The 17625-nt window shown below is 30.1% G+C and overlaps 1 protein-coding gene across 50 annotated transcripts in view; it reads left to right on the forward strand.

The window, feature by feature from the left end:
• The window catches only part of LOC133192155 (collagen alpha-1(IV) chain-like), a 44628-nt gene that overhangs the window by 13852 nt on the left and 13151 nt on the right, over nucleotides 1-17625 (forward strand). For 7 of the 50 annotated variants that reach the window (XM_061328052.1, XM_061328072.1, XM_061328055.1 and 4 more), the window contains 20 exons: nucleotides 242-268; nucleotides 684-719; nucleotides 965-997; nucleotides 1232-1267; nucleotides 1514-1546; nucleotides 1783-1818; nucleotides 2596-2631; nucleotides 3322-3357; nucleotides 3541-3576; nucleotides 4779-4811; nucleotides 9622-9657; nucleotides 10333-10368; nucleotides 12280-12318; nucleotides 12414-12449; nucleotides 13426-13464; nucleotides 14736-14753; nucleotides 15549-15602; nucleotides 16653-16679; nucleotides 16828-16878; nucleotides 16986-17030. In XM_061328052.1, coding sequence (XP_061184036.1) covers nucleotides 242-268; nucleotides 684-719; nucleotides 965-997; nucleotides 1232-1267; nucleotides 1514-1546; nucleotides 1783-1818; nucleotides 2596-2631; nucleotides 3322-3357; nucleotides 3541-3576; nucleotides 4779-4811; nucleotides 9622-9657; nucleotides 10333-10368; nucleotides 12280-12318; nucleotides 12414-12449; nucleotides 13426-13464; nucleotides 14736-14753; nucleotides 15549-15602; nucleotides 16653-16679; nucleotides 16828-16878; nucleotides 16986-17030 — 723 coding nt within the window. The remainder of the gene's footprint in view (nucleotides 1-241; nucleotides 269-683; nucleotides 720-964; nucleotides 998-1231; nucleotides 1268-1513; nucleotides 1547-1782; nucleotides 1819-2595; nucleotides 2632-3321; nucleotides 3358-3540; nucleotides 3577-4778; nucleotides 4812-9621; nucleotides 9658-10332; nucleotides 10369-12279; nucleotides 12319-12413; nucleotides 12450-13425; nucleotides 13465-14735; nucleotides 14754-15548; nucleotides 15603-16652; nucleotides 16680-16827; nucleotides 16879-16985; nucleotides 17031-17625) is intronic. The other 43 variants (XM_061328059.1, XM_061328076.1, XM_061328092.1 and 40 more) reach the window with 36 other exon arrangements.

Below are 17625 nucleotides of genomic sequence, written 5' to 3' on the forward strand. Positions count from 1 at the left end.
CAACACCTCTTAACAATGTCTTATGATGTATATATATATATATATATATATATATATATATATATATATATATATATATATATATATATATATATATTGGCTGTATATTTCTTTAAAATGAAAATGAGTAAGCTTGTACTTTTGTATAAAGGTTTACAGAAATGTGTTTGTAAATAACAATTTTGCTTTCTTTCTTTGTTTTAATAATATATATTCACTGCACTATATTTATTTGGTCCAGGCACACAAGGACAGTTCCCAGGAAACGGTAAGTTACTAATATACAATTTTTCATATATGCAACAGATTTCTATCAAATTGGTGTTCGGCTTTTGACGTTTTTGAAAGTGTACTTTTATCCATTCTATCCTTTTTCGAAAAGAAAATTGGACATTCTAAATTGTCTGATCGAAGAATATTGTCCTATTACAGTCCCATCTACTTTCAAGACTCCCAAAGTCACATTTTACTGAAGGGGGTACCCCATCCACCCGTCCATCTGCTTCCTTCGTGTCTGCTTTTGCGGTCTTTTCCATTCTTAATTCTTAATTGCATACATTTAAATGTTTTAGTATTTAAAGTCTTTTTCACGGTGTTGGAGGTACTGTGTAATAGTGACAGAGGTGAAATGTTTTAAAAATTACAAATAATTAGCTTTAAAAATAATAAATCTGCTATTCTAGCTCAACAACAAAGAAACTTTCCTCAGTTTAATCGAGGTACAATGCACCTGCTAATCAGTGCATAAATGTATGTGCTAAAAATCTTGTAAAAATGCTTGTTTGATTTTTTTTCTGTCTTATGTTCTAAATAGTACATTTAAGAGAGAGCTTTATTTGAATGATATTCACAGGGTTATTATAAAATTATTAGGACAAAAAGATTTAAGACAATATAATACCCAAAGCACGGTTTTAAAAATTACAAATAATTAACCTTAAAAGTAATAAATTTGTTATTCTAGCTCAACAAGGAAACTTTCCTCAGTTTAATCAAGGTACAATGCACCTGCTAATCAGTGCATAAATGTTTGTGCTAAAAATCTTGTGAAAATGCTTGTTTGATTATATCTGTTTTATGTTCTATATTTTAAGAGAACGCTTCATTTGGGTAATATTCACAGGGTAATCATAAAATTATTAGGGAAAAAATTAAGACAGAGTGTAATATCCAAAGCACGATTTTAAAATTATAAATAATTAGCTTTAAAAGTATAAGTTTGCTATTCTAGCTCAACAACAAGGAAACTTTCCTCAGTTAAATCAAGGTACAATGCACCTGCTAATCAGTGCATAAATGTATGTACTAAAAAATCTTGTAAAAATGCTTGTTTTGATTTTTTTCTGTCTTATGTTCTAAATAGTAAGAGAGAGCTTTATTTGAATGATATTCACAGGGTTATTATAAAATTATTAGGACAAAAAGATTTAAGACAATATTAATATAATACCCAAAGCACGGTTTTAAAAATTACAAATAATTAACCTTAAAAGTAATAAATTTGTTATTCTAGCTCAACAAGGAAACTTTCCTCAGTTTAATCAAGGTACAATGCACCTGCTAATCAGTGCATAAATGTATGTGCTAAAAATCTTGTGAAAATACTTGTTTGATTATATCTGTTTTATGTTCTATATTTTAAGAGAACGCTTCATTTGGATGATATCCACAGGGTTATCATAAAATTATTAGGGAAAAAATTAAGACAGAGTGTAATATCCAAAGCACGGTTTTAAAAATTATGAATAATTAACTTTAAAAGAAATAAATTTGCTATTCTAGCTCAACAACAAAGAAACTTTCCTCAGTTTAATCAAGGTACAATGCACCTGCCAATCAGTGTATAAATGTATGTGCGAAAAATCCTGCGAAAATGCTTGTTTGATTATATCTGTTTTATGTTCTAAATGGTAAGAGAAAGCTTCATTTGGATGATATCCACAGGGTTATTATAAAATTATTAGGACAAAAAGATTTAAGACAGAGTGTAATACCCAAAGCATATAAAACAAATCCTTAAAACTTTTCTTCAGAACTTTTGTTGGTGATATCACCTTAGTATTTGTAATGCCTTTTTGTGAATCATATACATGTATAATGATATGTTTATTTCAACGAGTTCAATAAAATTTTTAACACCTTCGGTTTTTGAGGATGAAATCAAACATTTGTTTGTCTGTTATTGATGATTATTAACAAAATCATAACTTTACTCCTTTCAACGGTAAATGATAATTTGAAATACACTAGGGTGTACGCCAAATTATATCGAATCAGGATTAAGATCATTTTACAATTATACAATTATTGAGGATTGTTAATTACAGAGGATCTAAATAATTTCAAGAAATTAGAATAAAAATTATCACTTTTAAAAAGAGTAGGTCTATCAAAAACAAAACAACAGATTTTTTTACCAGTTGTCAACTGAGTACTGTAAATGAAACAATATTTTTCTATCTAAATGCTCTTTGCACAATATATTGATTATATTTGAAAATTCAAAAGTCTGCTGTGAAAACTTTTTAAGATTTATGTCATTTCTTCTCAATGTATTAGTCAATGTATGACTGAAAAATAGTTCATTTGTTCTAGCTCAACTTCAAGGAAATCCTCCGCAGTTTAATCAAGGTACAATGCACCCGCGAATCATTGTATACATGTTAGTGGCAACATGCGTGTGAAAATGCTTGTATTGGATAATATTCACAGTGTAGTTAGTGTTTTTGATTATTTTCGGTAGGTTGTTGATAGTATAACACCTCAATAAAAGTTCCTTTTTTAAAATGTTTTAAAAGAAATTTTTATCCTATGTTAATTCCAGTGATTTCAAAATGCTTAAAGACATTTCAATTCATAATCTAGAATAATCAAATTTTTATCACAATTAATTATATTTAGATGATAACAATTAACCAGATAAGAAAAGTAAATAATTATAAATATCTAACTTATACAATTTGATGTTACACCTAACGACATAATTTCAATTAGGATATTATATTATTGCTACGAAGAAATACAAGTAAAATCAGAATTGTGAAGATTATTCACAAGATTTTAAGTATAAGATTTTAAGTATAAGTACTGATGTGCAATTGACAATGAATACTGTAAATAAAACACAATTTCTGCCCAAATACATTTTGCGCAATGCTTTTAGGAATTTTCATGTCAGAATATATTTTCATTTTCGTAAACATTAAGAAGAAAGCTATTATATTTTAGCATTCAAATTTCTGCTGCAAAAATATTTGTGCAATTCATTTTTCAGTTTTTTTCATTGTAAAGCTGAAAGATGTTATTCATTTGCTATTCTAGCTCAACAACAAGGAAACTTTCCTCCATTTAGTCAAGGTACGATGCACCTACTAATCGATGCTTACATGTAATGTCAAAATTTCTCTGGAAACACTTGTATTGTTAACTTTTGTCTCAAGACAAGAACAAAATCAGGAAGATTCAATTCGATAATAGAATGTATTCAGAATTTAGAAAGAATTGACCTATAAGATAAGTATTATTAATTTGTAATTCTAGCTCAACAACCAGGAAACTTTCCTCCATTTAGTCAAGGTACAATGCACCTACTAATCAATACATACATGCAAAATTCTTTGGAAACACTTGTAATGATTATTTCTGTTGCACGTTCTGAACAAAATCGGGAAGTTTCAAGATTAAAGAATGAATTCGAATTTCAAAAGAATTAACCTATAGGAGAGAACAATTTCCAAAAGTCTCATTAAAAATATCAGAGTTCATTAGTTATTTTGTACAGTGTATATGTTTAAATATTTCAAATTTGCATTATGAACCTAAGATTTATTATTTGCAATTTTAAAATTAGTAAATGTCTTTAAAAATAAGATTTAAACAACAGTTATTCCCATTAAAGCACGGATTTTTGCATGAATTTTTATCCTAGAATTCTTCAGGACTCCTAAATAAATATGTTTTGATAGGTTATGATCTAACGAGTATATAAATAGGATTATTTTAGGGGCATCCCTGCCCTGGGGTGGACATTTACAAACTTACAAAAATAAGGAAACCTGTTTTTGACAACCTGTTTCATGCTTTTTTTAGTCAGAATAGCTCAGATGGTTATAATGCTGACATTTGAAACCGCAGAAACGTTTTTAGAGTTGTGGTTCGAATCCACCTGACCAAACTTTTCACAGTTTTTAATTCTGGTCTTTTCAAGCACTATTTTAATTTTTTAAATAAATATGTGTGCATTTTCCTTCAATTATATATTTTTAATGTATGTTTATACGTGATAAAAAGGACAATCAAAAGAAAGAAAATCATAAATTCTATGTAACTTGCATGCACTCAAGCTGGAATATACACCAATATTATTATTCTCATTTATTCCAAGCTCTCTGATTGGCTTAAACTTGATCACATGACCAGATATATAACAGGATATAGACTTGTGTTACTATTTAAAGATTCTGAAATGCAAATCGACTTATGTTTCTAAAAATGGAGATAATCTTATGTAAAACAATAATAGTCCTGACTTCACAATAGCTAATACAGTGTATGGCTTAATTGATGTTTCTCAAAAAAAAAAAAATATATATATACTTCAATTCTTATTTTTAATTGTGATGTTTAGTAATCATTGGTAAGACCTAACATTATGCCTTGAATAATAAGGACCTATTTCATATTAAAACATATTAGATGTTTTTCATAAATCTATGCAAAACATAATAAAACAAATGAGAAACATAATAAAAACAAATAATTATAATTTGCTATTATAGCTCAACAACAAGGAAATTTTCCGTTTAATCAAGGTAGATACACCTACTAATCAATACTAACATGTCATGACAAAAACATCTTATAAAATACATGTATTTTTTCTCTCTCTCATGTACTTAACAGAGGAAATTTTCAATTTTATAATATTTGTAGGAATTTATTTTTATCGTTTATTTGCAAGACATACTTATTAACGCTTAAAGCATATAAAACTTAATTCTTTGATATTTTGTCAAGCTTTTTAGCTCACCTGAGCCAAAGGCTCAAGTGAGCTTTTCTGATCACATTTTGTCCGTCGTCCGTCCGTCCGTCTGTCCGTCTGTCTGTCTGTCTGTCCGTCCGTCTGTAAACTTTTCACATTTTTGACTTCTTCTCAAGAACCACTGGGCCAATTTCGACCAAACTTGGTACAAAGCATCCTTGGGTGAAGGGGAATTTAAATTGTTAAATTGAAGGGCCAAGTCTCCTCACAAGGGGAGATAATCAAGAGAAGACAAAAATAGGGTGGGGTCATTAAAAAATCTTCTTCTCAAGAACCACAGGGCCAGTAAAGCCGAAACTTATATGGAAGCATCCTGGGGTAGTGTAGATTCTAAATTGTTAAAATCATGACCCCCGGGGATAGGGCGGGGCCACAATAGGAAATACAAGTTTTACATTGAAATATATAGGAAAAATCTTTAAAAATCTTCTTCTCAAGAACCACTGAGCCAGAAAAGCTGAAACTTATGTGGAAGCATCCTTGGGTAATGTAGATTCTAAATTGTTAAAATCATGACCCCCGGGGGTAGGGCGGGGCCACAGTAGGGAATACAAGTTTTACATTGAAATATATAGGAAAAATCTTTAAAAATCTTCTTCTCAAGAACCACTGAGCCAGAAAAGCTGAAACTTATGTGGAAGCATCCTTGGGTAGTGTAGATTCTAAATTGTTAAAATCATGACCCCCGGGGGTAGGGCGGGGCCACAGTAGGGAATACAAGTTTTACATTGAAATATATAGGAATAATCTTTAAAAATCTTCTTCTCAAGAACCACTTAGCCAGAAAAGCTGAAACTTATGTTGAAGCATCCTGGGGTAGTGTGGATTCTAAATTGTTAAAATCATGACCCCCGGGGGTAGGGCGGGGCCACAATAGGGAATCCAAGTTTTACATTGAAATATATAGGAAAAATCTTTAAAAATCTTCTTCTCAAGAACCACTTAGCCAGAAAAGCTGAAACTTATGTTGAAGCATTCTGGGGTAGTGTAGATTCTAAATTGTTAAAATCATGACCCCCGGGGGTAGGGCGAGGCCACAATAGGGAATCCAAGTTTTACATTGAAATATAAAGGAAAAATCTTTAAAAATCTTCTTCTCAAGAACCACTTAGCCAAAAAAGCTGAAACTTATGTGGAAGCATCCTTGGGTAGTGTAGATTCTAAATTGTTAAAATCATGACCCCCAGGGGTAGGGCGGGGCCACAATAGGGAATTCAAGTTTTACATTGAAATATATAGGAAAAATCTTTAAAAATCTTCTTCTCAAGAACCACTGAGCCAGAAAAACTGAAACTTATGTGGAAGCATCCTAGGGTAGTGTAGATTCTAAATTGTTAAAATCATGACCCCCGGGGGTAGGGCGAGGCCACAATAGGGAATCCAAGTTTTACATTGAAATATATAGGAGAAATCTTTAAAAATCTTCTTCTCAAGAAACACTGAGCCAGAAAAGCTGAAACTTATGTGGAAGCATCCTGGGGTAGTGTAGATTCTAAATTGTTAAAATCATGACCCCCGGGGGTAGGGCGGGGCCACAATAGGGAATCCAAGTTTTACATTGAAATATATAGGAAAAATCTTTAAAAGCCTTCTCCTCAAGAACCACTTAGCCAGAAAAGCTGAAACTTATGTGGAAGCATCCTGGGGTAGTGTAGATTCTAAATTGTTAAAATCATGACCCCCGGGGGTAGGGCGAGGCCACAATAGGGAATCCAAGTTTTACATTGAAATATATAGGAAAAATCTTTAAAAATCTTCTTCTCAAGAAACACTGAGCCAGAAAAGCTGAAACTTATGTGGAAGCATCCTAGGGTAGTGTAGATTCTAAATTGTTAAAATCATGACCCCCGGGGGTAGGGCAAGGCCACAATAGGGAATCCAAGTTTTACATTGAAATATATAGGAAAAATCTTTAAAAATCTTCTTCTCAAGAACCACTGAGCCAGAAAAGCTGAAACTTATGTGGAAGCATCCTGGGGTAGTGTTGATTCTAAATTGTTAAAATCATGACCCCCGGGGGTAGGGCGGGGCCACAATAGGGAATACAAGTTTTACATTGAAATATAAAGGAAAAATCTTTAAAAATCTTCTTTTCAAGAACCACTTAGCCAGAAAAGCTGAAACTTATGTGGAAGCATCCTCAAGTAGTGTACACTCTAAATTGTTCAAATCATGACCCCGGGGATGGGGGGGGGGGGCACAATAGGGAATCCCAAGTTTTACATTGAAATATATAGGAAAAATCTTTAAAAATCTTCTCAAGAACCACTGGACCAGAAAAACTGAAACTTATGTGGAAGCATCCTGGGGTAGTGTAGATTCTAAATTGTTCAAATCATGGACCCTGGGGGTAGGGCGGGGCCACAATAAGTATTACAAGGGGGGAAGTCTGGTAATGAACAGCATGGCCAAAGTTACTCAGGTGAGCGATGTGGCCCATGGGCCTCTTGTTTTGTATTAACACTGCAGTATCTTTTTTTTTTATTTTCTTTTATTTTTATCTTCATTATATGTTTATTTTAATGAATTTAATTTAAATATTACGCACATTTTGTTTTTTCAAGTTCTTACTTTTTCCAATCACCGTTTGGAATTTTCAAATTCTTTCACGAAGGATTAATTTAAGATGAAATTATCTAAAAAGATGATTGTTCGTAAATGTCCAGTTAGTACAGTTTGACGTTGTACTCCCAACATATGTGATGATAAAATTACACAAGATTATTTCATTTTTGGATCAAGAAAGATACATGCAGATCAAATCAGGATTTTTATGCTCCTTCATGAATATGACCGGGGCATATAGTATTTGTCATGTCCGTCTTCCGTCCTTCGTCCTGTCCTTCCGTCGGTCTCACTTTGCGTTAAACTCAGTTTCAAAGAACTATTCAAGATATTTTTATCAAACTTCATGTTCTGATACATATTGATGAGAGCTATTTAACTACTTCAACTTTTTTACATTAATCTTTCCTTTGACCTTGACCTCACTTTTCTAAAATTTGTGTTTAGCTCAGTTTCGAAGAAACTTTTCAAGGTACTGTTGTCTAACTTCATATGCTGATACGTATTGATAAGAACTATACTGCATCAACATTTTTGACATTGACCCTCGTTTATACTTGACCTCACTTTTCTTAAAGTAGTGTTTAGCTCAGTTCCGAAGAAACTATTCTAGGTACATTTGTTAAACTTCATATGCTGATACATATTGATAAAATTATGCAACTGACTCGACATTTTCGACCTTGACTTTTGTTTGATCTTAACCTCACATTTCTTAAATTTGTGATTAGCTTAGTTTCGGAGAAATCATTATAGCTATACTGTATGTTTTACTTCATTTGCTGATACATACTAATAAGAGCTATTCAACTGTATCAACATTTTTGACATTGACCTTTCGCTTGACCTTGACGTCATTTAAAAAAAAATTATTTAGCTGTTTCGAAGAAACTATTCAAGATATATTTGTTTACTTCATATGCTGGTACATATTAGAACTATACAACTTCATCAAAATTTTTTACCTTGACCTTTTTTTTTCAACTTTACCTCACTTTCTTAAATTTGTGTTTAGCTTAGTTTCGAAGAAACTATTCAAGGTAAATTTATGAAATTTCATATGCTGATATTAATTGGTGAGACCTATTCATCTGCATCAACATTATTGACCTTGACCGTTCCTTTGACCTTGACAACATTTTTCTCAAATTTGCATTTAGCTCAGTTTCAAAGAAGCTATTGTTATCTAAACACACATACATGTACTGATAGATATTGGTGAGAACTATTTAACAATGAGAACATTTTAACCAAAAATGTATGACCTTGACCTTACTTTTCTTTATCTTGCTTTTAGATCAGTTTCAAAGAAAGTATTTAAGAAATTTTATGTAAGCTTATGCACTTATAAGTTACTTTTACCTTGCCAATGACCTTTGACATTACTTTTTATTGTCTATAAAACTCATTTTAACGAAACTATTCAAAACATTTTCATCAAAATTCATAATATTTCATCAAACTTCATATCAACCATATATTGCTGAAATACTGCCGATTTGGCGTTAAACAACAATCAATCAATAAATCAAACATCAAATTTCATGCTGTATCACTAATGAACCCTAGGTGGAACATTCATGATGTCCTATGGACATATTTCTAGTTAAAGATTGTTTTACATTTCTAAAGTATTATTATTCAAAACATTCGACTATTTATGTCAAATTATTTGATCAACAGACCTTTTGATACAAAAGCATGATTTAAAACAAGTTCTTACATTTTTCGTCCTTTATAGTTACCCATATTCAACTGACAATGACTATAGGTACTTCGAAAAAGAAAAAGAAAACACTTGAATTTTTGTCGTTATACTGTTCACAATACTTGTGCATTTTTGTTCTTTTTGGTGTAAGAATATATTTTCGTAAATATAACCAGAAAAGCATTAAAACGTATGCCGCGAAAACATTTGAGATCATTTGTTATCAGTCAGAAATATTTTTATAAACAGAACCAGAAATAAAACACATAAGCATCCTTAGCTCATAAATAATAATTTGCTATTCTAGCTCAACAACAAGGAAACTTTCCTCAGTTTAATCAAGGTACAATGCACCTGCGAATCAATGTGTGCATGTAACATGTAAATGTATGTGCCCAAATTTTTGTGAAATTAATGCTTCTTTTGTTAATTTCTGTTTTCTGTTTTTTTAACCAAAAAAAGGAGATGCTTTCAATTATATAAAAATCACATGTTATAGTTTTTCTGCTGACATGAAGACAAAAAGGTTATAAATGCCTAAAGCATATAAAATGGCAGTCTTTGATGTTCATGGTCGGGATTCTTGTTGGTATTAGAAACTCGGTATATTTAAAACCTCCAGGTTTCTTTTAAAGGGGAATTTCTAACATCTTAATCAAATTCTTTCACGGTTGAATAATTTTAGATGAGACTTGAAAGAAAAATAATTGCTTATAAGTAATAAATTCATACAAATTGATGTTTCCATAAACAACATACATATGAATATGATTATTTCAAAAAGAAAAAAAAATAAAGTAGGTCATTACAGCATTGCTTCAAGGAAAGATAGCTACACTTGCACAATGCTTATGTTACACCTTCAACATCAAATTAATATTTTGTTAATCATTACCGGACAGGTGATCATATTTAAGCATTTAAACATATACTGTGAAATTCAAAAATTCGGACTAAGATTTTTTTCAACGTTTTAGTTGTATACTAATAGTTTAAAAATATGAATTTGCTATCCTAGCTCAACTACAAGGGAATCCTCCTCAGTTTAATCAAGGTACAATGCACCTGCTAATGAATGTATTGCCAAGCTTTAAGATTCTTGTGAAAATGCTTATATTGTTAATTTTTGTCATATGTTCTTAACATGAGATGTTATTCAAATAAAACAATGTATTATTTTTTCGCTAATTTGCAAAACCGAATACTTACCAATGCTTAATGCAATTAAAAATGTTGTCGTTGATATTCATTACTTTTGTTGGGATTTCATCTCTTTTATATATCTTTTTAATGTTTTTTTTTGTAAATCGTATCTTTCTGAATTATTATGCCAATAAAGTTAATAAAATTTAAACAACTCAGTTTTTTCAAGAGAAAATCAATCTTTAACATTTTCATTCATCATCTGTGTGTGATTAAATTCTCTCACCGTTGATTAATTTTAGATAAAATATTTTTGAAAGTTAATAAACAATTCTTTAATATAAATAACAATATCGTACAACTCGAAGTTTCGCTTAACAGCATAATGATAATTTGAAATAAGCAATATTAGTAATTATATACAAAATAAGGATATTTAAAGTGGGTTCAGAAATAAAGATTAACTACTAGTACTCATCTTTAAGAAGTTCCCAATCATTAAGGATTATTTGGCCTTTTATTTCATGTCATTTTGATACGTACCACCAGTTTAGAGGAACATTATTGAAAGTAAATTACCATTTTTTCATGGCATAGTACCATTTTCTAAATTTATTTTTTCACCTTTTTATGTTGATAACATTTATTTCTTTGGATAAATATTACATTTTAAGCTATACATAATGTATAGTATTTTTTGTGAACTCGTCTTTACAGTATATTTATTTTATATTTTAACTCAACAACAATGGAACACACCTCTTTTCAGTTGTGGTACTTGATGTTAAAATATAGAGCACCCTCTCTTATTGGCACATGTAAACATTAACAAAAATGTTTTTTTTTTTCCCGAGAACTTGATGTTTTTAAATTGAATGTGAAGCCTTTTCATACCAAATTCAATTTCCAACTTTGATAGTAATTACATATCGTAGTAAAATTGGACTAGCAATCATTAGCATGAATCAAAATAGGATCATCCTTATACCGGTTTGTTTAAAATTAATACAAAGGTAATGAATTTGTATTATTTGTTTTGCTTTTTAAGTATCATACCTATGGAATTTCTATAGGTCCGTATGTATTATGCCCTTTTTGAGATCGGTTACTATTCGCTATCTTCATTTATTACATTTTCAACAGTGAAATACTGTGATTTATTTATTGAATAAAAGTGATATTCTCTCACAGTGTGAAAGAATACCAAAAATGATTTTCCCTCACAGTGTGAAAGGATATCAAAGTAAGTAAAAAATAATTTCTGGCCTGTCATAAGATAGATATAGTAACTAAGCATCTTGATAGAGCTAAAACTGCAAATTTCTTCCTAAATTTGTTGCTAAAATCCATGCTATTTAATGTTTTCAATCTGACACACAACTTCTAAGCTATGACGTCTCAACCGCTCAATTATGACGTCAAGCCTATGACACTGTGTTAAGAAAAGACAGAGGCAAAGGGAAAATCAAAGAAAATGTAATAAACAGAAAATTAAATGTTTTGTAGATGAATATGGAATTTTATTTCACTTGTGAGAAGGATTTTTTGATATTTTCACTCGTGCTTCGCACTCGTGAAAATATAAAAAAATCCTGTCCCACTCGTGAAATAAATTCCATATTCATCTACAAAACATTGAATATCCTCTATCTATTTCATTACACATTGATTCTTATGTCATGAGTAATGTGTTATGTCGATATTCATCAATAATTAAACTCATATGATATTATATTAAAGGTGCATTTTTATGAGCATCCATGTAATAATTTTAAATTGCCATTTAAAAAAAATTATTTGCATAACTTAATACTTTTTTCAGGCCTTCTTGCAGGTCAAGGTCAAGGACAAGGAGGATCCGGTAAGATTAGATACAATGTACAAAAATAGAAATTATCTTCTTAAAAAAATTATTCATTTAACATTGATATAATTTGAAATATTTTTTTTTAATAGCTATTGATTCGATTTCCCCGTTTTCGTTTCCTACTGGTATGAACATTGATATTCATGTACATGTATATTCTATATTTAACCCTGAAATTATTTTCATTTATTACTTATACGTTCAAGCGAAGTCCTTATTGTAACATTAATAGTATAATTACGGAAAGAATTCATTTCAATTGTAAATGTAAAAAAGCAAATTATTTTGACTGTATTCTGATTTCAACATTTTGCCAAAAATATTTCAATTCGATTGAACGTATGGATTAAATGCCATAATACACTTAACTATTTATATTTTATTAATATACTTAACTATCCTTATTAACACTTGAGGTTTCTTTGCAATAGTAGATGTATTTTAAAGTTTTACTTATTCCAAAGATTTGAAATGAAAATGTATAATTGTATTTACAGTCAAACTAATATTTTTTTTACATTATGAAAATTAAATAATGATTTGATTAAGTTATGACGCAGCATTAAGCAATTTATTTGCTTTCCCTTCAAAGCAATATATCATGCAATAGAGATCTCTTGTGGCACACGTTTACACACTCATATGAATGTTGAGGACCACATGTTATTACATCATATTGTCCAATATCAATGACACAGGAAGAATTTCTTAAATTTTGCACAAACCATTTCACTCTTTTATCTGTGTTGCATGACACTGAAAATAGTTATTAGTTTAGGAAATTGTGAAAATATAACAAACATATTCTTACTCCCGGCATATTTGCTTGTGTATACTGGGTTATGCCTCGATATGAAAGAGACCTTTCATACTATCAATTCTAAGAGCATTAAAAAGAAACAAGTAATAATAAACGCTGAAGATTAAAAGGAAAGAATAATACATGTTATTTGTGTCAATAATTTGATGGGAGAAACTTTTAACTTTTTTTAATAAAGATTAATATATTCAGCAACTAATTTTATTTTCTTTTTAAAAAAAGTTCTATAATTTGGTTTGTAGTATTTAATTTAAAATCTTTTAACGTAAAATCTTTGCCAGGAACAGGAACAACTGATGGCTCACAGCTTCCAACAAACGGTAGGTTTTCTTATACGTTTGATGTTTTTCTGCGTTTCTATATTTGTTTTCTGAAAGAGTAAATAATCATGAATATGGCACTGTGAAATATAACTATCTTTAACTGGTCATTGTCCACATATTTTTTACGTGTCATGTGGTCCTTAATTTTACGTATGTGTTATAAAAAAATATTGTAATTATTAGAAATAAATATGGTAGCCAAAGAAAAACTGGTTTTAAACAATACAAAACGGGGGTCATTAGATTAGCTGCATCTATTTGTAGTGTATAATGTATGGTCATGGTTGTCTTTCTTACATGTAATGTTTGGCATTTCGATGTGTTTGACAAAATTAACGAGAATTTCTTGAGGGAGATTTTTATTAAAAAGAAATATCAATTATACCCTTTGCATAGCCAAAATATGCAAAATTACGGTCCATATGACTTTAGAACTTAAAAAAAGAAAATTCTAGCCGTTTAATGTAATGAAGATTATATGTATTTCTTCGTTTACCCCTCCCCCCTTCCCCCTGCTTCTGTCTAGTGGATAACTATCATCCATGTTCACTGTTTGGTTTCACGGTAAGAAAGAAAGAAATTTTACTGCGCTCTTTTAAATGCTCTAAATTAAGAACTGTTATTTTTTTATCCTGTGCATTTGTAATGGTGACACATCTGGTTAGAATTTATCAAAAAACTTTATCTTGATAAATTTTTAAAAAGTAATTTTAACAAATAAAGTCTACCCTTGCCTTGTCGTGGTATAATTCCTTCCAGGACAGTCGTAGCTAAAGTTTTTTTAGTGCAACATGAAAGCTAAAGTTTCATTTAAAGTTACTAAAATATGTGATATATCTGAACACTTAAATACGTATGTCATTTTTGAAAAGTGTAATTATCTCGTAATCATTAAAGGTTTTAAACTGATATATATGGAATATAGTTACACAATAACTGTAAAACCAGTTATTTTCGTGGGGTCAAACTTTCGTGGTTTGAGGAAAAATTTCTGCTTCAAGGGGATTAGATTTTGGGTAAAGGAGCATCATATTGCTGTATTAACATTGCGTGAGGGATATGAATTCGTGGCTCACTTCATTCCACGAAAAGAACGAAAATTAAACCCAAGAAAAAAGTGATATCACAGGTATATATATATATATATATATATATATATATATATATATATATATATATATATATATATATATATATATATATATATATATATATATATAGTTTAGAATTTTCATCGTTTAATGAATTTACTTTATGTTATCTCACAGTAGCACAGAGAATTCAAGGTACTACGCACCTACTATTTAAATTTAAATTATAATCACAAATAGTACCAATTAACTATGATATATGTTTTTGTATACTAGTATTGGATTACAGACATTAAAAATAAATATACATGTACTATATTAATAATACTGTTTATCAAATATTAATCATACATTAAGAGGATATAATGCTTTTTATTATTTTTTCATTGAATTAATAGAAAATCAAATTTTTTGAAGGATACAATTTATATTGATTGAAAAATTATTTCCCTAATCACTTTTTTTACAAACATGTTTTTTTCTATTTTTAAAGAAAAAAGAATGCAACATACTATCCTTTTCCTTATTAATGAAAATATTTTGAATTGTTACTTGTGACCTGATATATTTACCACTATAGTATGACAGGCCTAATACTAGATATACTTGGGATATTGTATCAAATTAGTTTCACTATCTACACAAGAAATATTTAACTGTTTTCCCCAAATTTAAAGAGTTTGTCTCTTGTGATCTTCTTATTATGCTATAATTCAAAATTGTTTCATTTTGGAGCAAGGGGTCCTCATGGATAATTGATTATATTCTGTCATTCACTCAGATAGAGGCCCCTAATCTACTTGGCTAAACTCAACATTCGTCATGTTTTTTTTTTTTTATATCAGACATGTGCTTAAATTGAAAAATGTATATCATTTTAAAAGAAATCATATTTCAGCAGCTCTTAATGGAGTAGTTCGTTGTTTATATCTCTCCAAAATTTAAATGATTTGAAATTATTTTGAAGAAAAACCGTCTGTTTTATTATAGCATTACTCCAACAAGTTCAACAACGACAAAACCCCCAATTTAATCAATTGCAAGGTACCACTCACTCACAGAAATGGCAGCTTGGGAGATGTAATTGTGATGTGAATGTTATGCTAAGTCTGTTACTTACAAAATGTCAGTCTTGTTTCATAGTAATGTTTCCTGTTTCATTTGTTTATCCATATTCATTTTATACTTAAAGGCTAACCAGTCTTTGAAAATCTGTTTTTATAAAGATTTTTGACCTTTTTTAAAATGCACAAAATAACCTGTGATTTTATAAATATTAACCTCCTCTAATAAATTTACAAAGCAGCTATATTCACAGTTTAATCAATATTTTGAAGTACCGAAATAAAAATAATAAAAAAGATTAAGACAACGAACAGTGTTCGATCCTAGAAAACCAACAAAACAAAGTATATTTTTGAATAGGGTATAAAACACGGACCACTAGAAATTCCAGAGGTGAGATCAGGTGCCAAGGAGGAGTAAGTATTCCTTGTCGACCGGTCACACCCTCCGTGAGGCCTATGTGTTGATCAGGTAGACGGAATGATCCGTAATTACATTAAGTATAAAAACACGACGAAACAACAAACCCCTCTTTAAATTAACTTAAAATGACTTGCTTATTGAAAGAGGAGCCTTGCTATTCAATTATGATTATCTTGCATAACTTATATTCTAAATTTTTGTGTATTAATATCAGTACTACAACTTCTTATAAGATCACTTTAAAGTTCAAAAAGTGATTTGTTGTGGATATTTTCTGTCATGCTACTTGATGTATGACTATTTAAAAAAGGACATGCTTGCTTTACGTAAAAGTTACCAGCATTTTAGATGTTATTGTTTTAAAGAGTTTTATTATATGTATTTGTCGTCTAAATCTGCATCTGTATTTCGTATGGTTCGCGGAAATATTTTTTTTCAGCTATAAGTTATTTTTTAATTAGTATATTAATATAATTTTTCTTACTTTAGTTTACTTTCTTTAAAAACATGCATTTGGTTTTTTGGGTATTATTATAATTGAATATAGAGTAATTTGAAAATGAAATACATCTCTTTACATAAATCTTTTATTGTTTCATTTTACAGGACAAGGATTACCACAAGGTTTCAATGGTATTTATCTTTATTATCCACCTTTTCTGTATGTTTAATTGAAATACAGATAAACTACATATATTTTTTAATGCTTGCTAATAGTTTTGTACATATACTATACTGAACACTTCACACCAAATTCAATAATTATGCTTTGGTTTACCAGGTAGTCCCTTTACAGAAGTATTTCAAGGGTCAACAAACTTGGATTCTCTAGGTTTTAATCTTAAGTTTTTTTCATGTGATTCTGGTTTACATAACTAGACTCATAAAGGAAGGAATCATTATATAACATATAAAACCTTTTTCTTTCAATTTTTGTAGGACAAACTCAAAATCAAGGTGCATCACTTCCATGGATGCAAACAGGTAATTTTTTTCCACAATAAGTCTAGAAAATTTTTAATCTTCACGTACAAAGACGTTTTTCATTGTATGACAAGAAATATATGAAAAATATATGTGTCTTTATAATTTCCATTATGAAAAAATGGGTCAATCAGTAGGATGAAATGTGAAGATAACGAACATTATTCTTGCTCGAAAGTCCTATGAAACAATACCTGTTGTAAGCAGAGCAAACACGGACCTCTGAAAACATCAGAGGTGAGATCAGGTGCCTTGGAGGAGTAAGCATCCCCTGTCGACCGGACACACACGGTGTGCCCTTTGTCATGATCGGGTAACTGGAGAAATCCGTAGTCAATTTAGTATGGAAATAATGGCTTCTCAATTTGTATGAAAGTCGTAAGTCAACATTTGACCTAATGACAGATTGTATTTGCAAACAAGGTCGTTGAATCGACCATAGAAATTACGTAATGTTTTCTTTAAACGAGATTGTAGATACTCTTGTATCATAAACTTATTTGTCAGTAGTATTCCTTGTTTTAGAAATTGTTCGTACAAAGAACATGCTCTTGGGTATCGAATCAAGTGGGAGCGAAACCAGATATGCAGGTGA

Source organism: Saccostrea echinata, unplaced genomic scaffold (genome assembly GCF_033153115.1).
Source record: "Saccostrea echinata isolate AGI-Se365-2 ecotype Australia unplaced genomic scaffold, CSIRO_AGI_Sech_v1 ptg000025l, whole genome shotgun sequence".
Lineage (NCBI taxonomy): Eukaryota > Metazoa > Mollusca > Bivalvia > Ostreida > Ostreidae > Saccostrea > Saccostrea echinata.